Below are 6,320 nucleotides of genomic sequence, written 5' to 3'. Positions count from 1 at the left end.
GTGTGTATATATATATATATATATATATATATATATATATATATATATATATATATATATATATATATACACACACTTTTGCATATATTTTATATTATTTATAAATACGAATATTTTATATAAACAAAACATATTTTTCTTAAATGTATACACGAATGTGTGTATTTTTATATACATAATCACTTGACAGTGCTGATATTAATATAAAAAGTTTTTTTCCCAATTATTTTGTCAAATAAAACAAAAAAGAAATTCAAACACACCCCCATGTGCCATTGGCCAGTCAAATAAATAGTCTGCCCTACATTTATGTGACTGGTTGAGCCAAATTTTGTTCTGTTGGGATGTTTTTATATCGTGCCATATTGTTTAAACTTTTCATGGAAATTAACCTACAAATGGCTTTTGATTTAATTTGCATGCTGAGCAGGGGCAGGAGAAAATGTTAAAACACACTTCAGCTTCACATTTAACTGCTATGATAATTGTTATTGTACATATAATTATTAATTAAATATTTATTATAGTTTATTTATTTAATGAAATTGTGCATATTGGTTACTTGACACTTAGCCAATTTTTTTCAAGTGTGTGCTATTGGCCAGTCAAACAAATCGTCCCACCCCAAGCTTATGCAATTGGTTGAGCCAATTTTGCTGTGCTGGGATGTTTTGATAGTTAAACTGTTCAGGGAAATTAAACTACAAGTGGTTTTAGTTTGCATACTAAGCGAGGATGGGCGAAAATAACACGCTTCAGAATAACCTTAAGTTATGAGTCATACAAACAATATCGGTCAATCTCTAATTCTAAATGTCGGTTTACTGAATGCAAATGATTTGAAATGTCTCTGTAGATGACCTCTCTGTTGCATATGCAGTTGGCCGTGGTTTAGTTCCATGTCAGGAACTTGAGCTGGATACAGATGATTTCTGTGCTTTCTCATACGTCCTCCTCACTGAATGGATTTCATCAACCTTCTCCCTCTCCTGGGCCCAACACTGGGAGTCTTTTGCAGAGGGAGCTGATTGAGGTGGCCTCCTTTTTGTCAAATCATGACTGCACATTTGCTTTTTAATAGATGCACTAGTTCCTAAATAAGCTGATTGGAAACGGTAGATGACTCCGTAAACTCCGACAGGTCCCAGAGCATCTGAATTTGCCATTAAATGAACTGACAAGCGATTTTATAGAGTCAGGCCCTCGTTTTATTTATTTGTTAGTGATGGGTGTGTGCGAATATTTCAGATTTTCAAAGTTGTAGTATTGGCCAAGAATAAAGCAACGGGGCTCTTGAGGTTGTAAGAACAAGATGAGTTTTTACAGAAAGTTATTAGCTTTGAGACCTATTTATTTTTGGTGATTTTTCAGTTTGTCTAAACATGATCCAGGTTGTCGTTGTCAACTTAAAGGAGGCATATTATGCCCCTTTTTACAATATGTAATAAGTCTCTGGTGTCCCTAGAATGTTTCTGTGAAATTTCAGCTCAAAATACACCACAGATCATTTATTATATCATTTTGAAAATGCCTATTTTTGGAGTGGAAGCCCCCTTTTTATTTATCGCACTGAAATCATGCGTTTTAAACCATGAGTTTAAATTTCTGATATATGGTTTTCTGAGCGCACACGGACAGAAAGCGGCTGTCACAGCATGTGAGTACTAAACTAAGTTCTCATTCACACACAAGTTTACGTTAAAAACACACGAGTTACAAAAACAGTCGGTTATGTCTGTGAAAGTAAACTGCTGAGAAATAAATCGCATGTTTATTTTAGATCTGTGTGGCAGCAACCATATACATTAAATAAATCAATAAATCCACTGCTCTCTTGTCTGAGGCTGGGACTCTTAATAGTGTTCTGTGCTCGTCTGTGCAGCCAAAGACAGAACAGTTAGCATGCTTTGCTCAAACTTTCGCCGTGGCATTAGAACTAATACACCGTTGTCGTTTGCGAAAACACAATATCGGCACCGTAGGTGATTAAGATTAAGGGGCGGTAATATTATAATGAGATCCCTTTGCCACGTCACCAAGGGAGCGAAATCAGACTCGCTCGTCTTCTCAGACGCTTGCAGAAAAAGGCTTACCTAAACAAAGTTACTGGGTTAATCTTTTTCACGTTTCCTTGGTTGGTAGATGCACCAGGGGCCTGATTATAGCACTTAAAACCTGGAAAAGTCAGATTTTCATATGTCACCTTTAAAAAATAAAAATTTGACCTTTTCATAGTTTTTAAATGAGAAAAGCGGTCCTTTTTAAGGTGAAGGTTTAATTTTTCTGATGTTTAATTACTTTTTCCAATCACAACTTAATACGCAGAATCAACTATAAGTAAGCTATATATAGGTTACTTTTTTTTTTTACATCCCGAAACGGCAGCATTGGCTCAACCAATTGTAACAGTGGTTGTCTTGTCCCAAAATATAACAAAAGTTAAACACAAAAAAAAAAAAAAATGTGTGAATTGAGGAGTGGGACTGTTTGTCCGGAAAAGTGTTATTTTTTTTTTTTGGGTGGTGATAGTGGCACTGTTAAACAAGAAAGCTTCAAGTAGCTAATTCATCTTCATGATCAAGGTTCTTCATTGTTCTGGTGACTGTATTCCTGACGGTCAGTGAATCCCCTTTGCCTTTTCTCTTTCTTCATATTCACAGCCATCATGACTGACAGGAAGGCAGTAATAAAGAACGCTGATATGTCTGAGGACATGCAGCAGGATGCAGTGGATTGTGCCACACAGGCCATGGAGAAGTACAACATTGAGAAGGACATTGCTGCATATATCAAAAAGGTCACCCATCCACACAATATTTATGATTGACACCTCTAAAGACTTCAATAGTATTTTATTGAAGACATTATTTCCTGTTTTATCTTGATTCTTGGAAAGATTCCGTGAGACGGCATGAATAGTTCACCCAAAAATGAAAATTTGCTTAAAATGTACTTGCCCTCAGGCCATCCAAGATGGAGATTAGTTTGTTTTCTCATGGGAACCGATTTGGAGCATTACACCACTCCCCAGTGAATGGGTGCCGTCAGAATGAGAGTCTAAACTGATAAAAATATTACCATAATCTACACAACTCCAGTCCATCAATTAATGACCTGTGAAGCGTAAAGCTTGTAATAAACCCATCATTAACTTCAAATATTTGCTTCTGGCTAAATATGAGTCCTTTATCCATAATATTGCTTTCTCCAGTGAAAAGTCATCTCATCTGATTTAGGAGAGAAATAAACACCGCATTGTTAACAAGTAAAATCGGTTCAAAACAAATATGTTGGTGGATTGTCATGTGAGAGGACAACTTTTTCCACTGGAGGAAGCGTTATTGATTATAGACCAATTTGGAGTAGACGTCACAGTTACGTCACTTGCAGCTGCGCGCGCATAGTGGTTGCAGAAAAACACTGGGATCAAGTGAAGATAAATGGGTAAAATCCATGGAATAAAAGAAAAAAAATATTTTTGTGCCTTTTGATGTCAAGATCGGAATGCAAAGACACCATTTGAAGCTAAACGCAGACGTTTAAACGGACCAACTATGGATGAAAACTGCTATGATTACTCTACTTTTAAAGCATAAATTTGATTTAAACAATAGGTCTACATAATATTCACATATGCTGTTAATAGGGGACGTATTGTATTAGCCATACAGTTACAGCATGAAATATTATTTAAACCTTACTATTAGAAATATAATTTAAACCTTACTATTAACATTTTTACATAACATTTATTTTATCTCACAATTCTAACTTTTTTTTTCTCGCAAATGCAAGTTTATATCTCCCAATTCAGACTTTAACTCGACTTAACTCAAAAATAGTGAGTTTGTCAAATCTGAGGTAAAAAAAAGCCAGAAGAGCTGAGGGGAAAACGGAAAAGAACGACGAGTTGTTTTTCCTTATTAGAATTGTGAGATATAATCTCGAATTTGCGAGAATAAAGTCAGAATTTTGAAATAAAATCAAATTGACCTTTTTTTTATTCTTTTATTCCATGACTCCATAGGCTGCCGCTTGAAAACCATAATTTTCTGCCTCCAGATAGGCTCCGCCCACAACAAACTAGGGGTCGACCAATTATCGGCGCCGATATTAAGCATTTTTATGATTATCGGTATCGGTCATTTTCAAAACCGATTCGCCGATAAAATAACTTAATTTTGAAACGCGCTATTAGCGCCAAAAATCGCTCTGGCCGCCCTGCCAACAACCCTGTAGAAAGATTTGTGGATGCTGTGACGTAGATCGAATGCTTATCTTGTATTTAAAGGGGGCGCAAAGCAAACAAGCTTGTTGATCTTGTGCACACTGACCACAAGGAGGGTAACGTTATAAGTTAACTTCATTAAATATTGTTGTGGACGAAGTATTAAGATCCTTTACCTCATAATGTATAAAGCACTAATACCACACTGTAAAAATACTCTGATACAAGTAAAAGTCCTGCATTGAAAATGTTACTTAAGTATAATCAGGTATAAACATTACTTAATGTAAGTATAATCAGGAAAATTGATTTAAAGGTTTAAAAGTGAACTGGGACTATTATACTATTATTTATGTCATTAGATTGTTATTACTATAACGGTGCACATCAGCAACTCACCAGGAACACCAACAATCTCAGACACCTTGGTCCACGCATCATTTTATTTTATTTTTATTATGTCCCTGTATGCAAACGGAGACACGTCATAGATTATTGGGAAACCCGCCACAGCAATAATCAACCTGTCCTCCATTTTGCTTGGGAACTAATGTGGTCGGAACCAAAGTTTACAGGACTGCGTTCTCTGGAATCCTCTCAAGCGGTGGACTTCTACGTTCCGATTGGTTGCCGCCAGATGCCGCCGAACCGCGTCATAGCTCATTACCATAAAGTTGACCTGATTTCAACTGTCCTCGACGCCCTCAACGTCCAAGTCGCGCTGCTCGCTACTCGCTGCTGCTCGACAGTGAAAATTAATGACTTCTGGCCACTTTGACGCTCTCGACGGCGGCGGTGTGAACGCACAGTAAGGCAGTAGCAGCAGATGTTGCTTAAGTGGCAATAAATCCCAATCCACTAACGTTACACTGAAGTTGCAAATCACCTCAATATTATCTATGATTTCCGCGATGCGGGCGGAATCCAGTCATATAAATGGAATTTACTGTATGACGCGGAATGTCACGGAATTTGTCAAAGTTTGGATGAATTAATCAAAAGTAGGTCAGTACACTTAAATGGAGTCGCAATATGGACTAGTACCTGTAAATATTAAGCCGCAAAAATAAGTGTATGTAAATGGCACAGACGCGCGGTTTTGTTTTCTACACATACAAAGTGTGCGACGCTCGCGCTGATTTCAGCTTCTGTCATCTCACTACATGCGACATAAATACATGAACATCTCCAGAACTGCTCAGGACTCCCTCTGAGAGTCACTTCATGATCATTTGACAGTTTCATTGGAGTAAAACTATCTTCATATAATTTACATAGACCTACAGAAACAAGTGCCTCATGGCAACCCGTCAAAATATAAATTCGGGTTAGCTTAATGAAATGATCAGAAATACTGTGGTGCAGTGATATACATAATACTACTCGGGGATGAAAGTTTTCTGTCGCTACGACGGATTTCCGTCAATTGGAAAAAATGAGGGGGAAAGAAACATGTAGCACATTGTTGTTCTGCCGGTGTTCTGATGATTTGTTGGTAGCATAATCTGATAGGTAGCACTTCTACCTGTCATCGCGCTTATAACGCAATGACACATGACAGAACTTATCATTTGCACATACTTTTGAGTCTTGAGAACTCTCATTTTCTGTGCGCCCACAGATCGCGATAAGAAGAGTGACAGATTTGAATAATTATTCAAGGAGTTTGCAAATGTGATATTGATTTAATACAACAGTTCAATAAACACGTACTGCCTAATTTTGCTCTATTTCATCAACGAAAATAGTTCCAAATAAAGTAACAGCTCAGCCGCTGCGCATCTCTAAAAGCAAATACAGCGGTGTTTTTGAACGAATCTAGTGAGTCAGTGATTCATGATTACCCATTCATAAAGACAATCACTTGCGTCATTCCTGAATGAATCAGCCGTTCAAACGAATCAATTGAATGAATGATTCAGTGATCAAATCCGTGATTTGCCGCCACCTGCTGGTGGTTTCAGTTTAATTTTTAGGTATAATTGCAGTTATTTAAATCATTTAATATTTCTGTATTCAAAATTTTATTTAAAACATTAATCTCCACATGAATTTATGAATTTAATTGCACTCATGCCACCTCTGAGCCTCA

The 6,320-nt window shown here is 36.9% G+C and overlaps 1 protein-coding gene across 1 annotated transcript in view; it reads left to right on the top strand.

The window, feature by feature from the left end:
- Nucleotides 1-6,320, top strand: part of LOC107587227 (dynein light chain 2, cytoplasmic) — an 11,860-nt gene that overhangs the window by 2,929 nt on the left and 2,611 nt on the right. The window contains exon 2 of the mRNA XM_016274924.1: nucleotides 2,661-2,797. Coding sequence (XP_016130410.1) covers nucleotides 2,666-2,797 — 132 coding nt within the window. The 5' untranslated portion in view covers nucleotides 2,661-2,665. The remainder of the gene's footprint in view (nucleotides 1-2,660; nucleotides 2,798-6,320) is intronic.

Source organism: Sinocyclocheilus grahami, unplaced genomic scaffold (assembly GCF_001515645.1).
Source record: "Sinocyclocheilus grahami isolate Dianchi unplaced genomic scaffold, SAMN03320097.WGS_v1.1 scaffold91.1, whole genome shotgun sequence".
Taxonomy (NCBI): domain Eukaryota; kingdom Metazoa; phylum Chordata; class Actinopteri; order Cypriniformes; family Cyprinidae; genus Sinocyclocheilus; species Sinocyclocheilus grahami.
The sequence above is the reverse complement of the archived record's forward strand: the minus strand, read 5'-3'. Positions and strand labels throughout refer to the sequence as shown.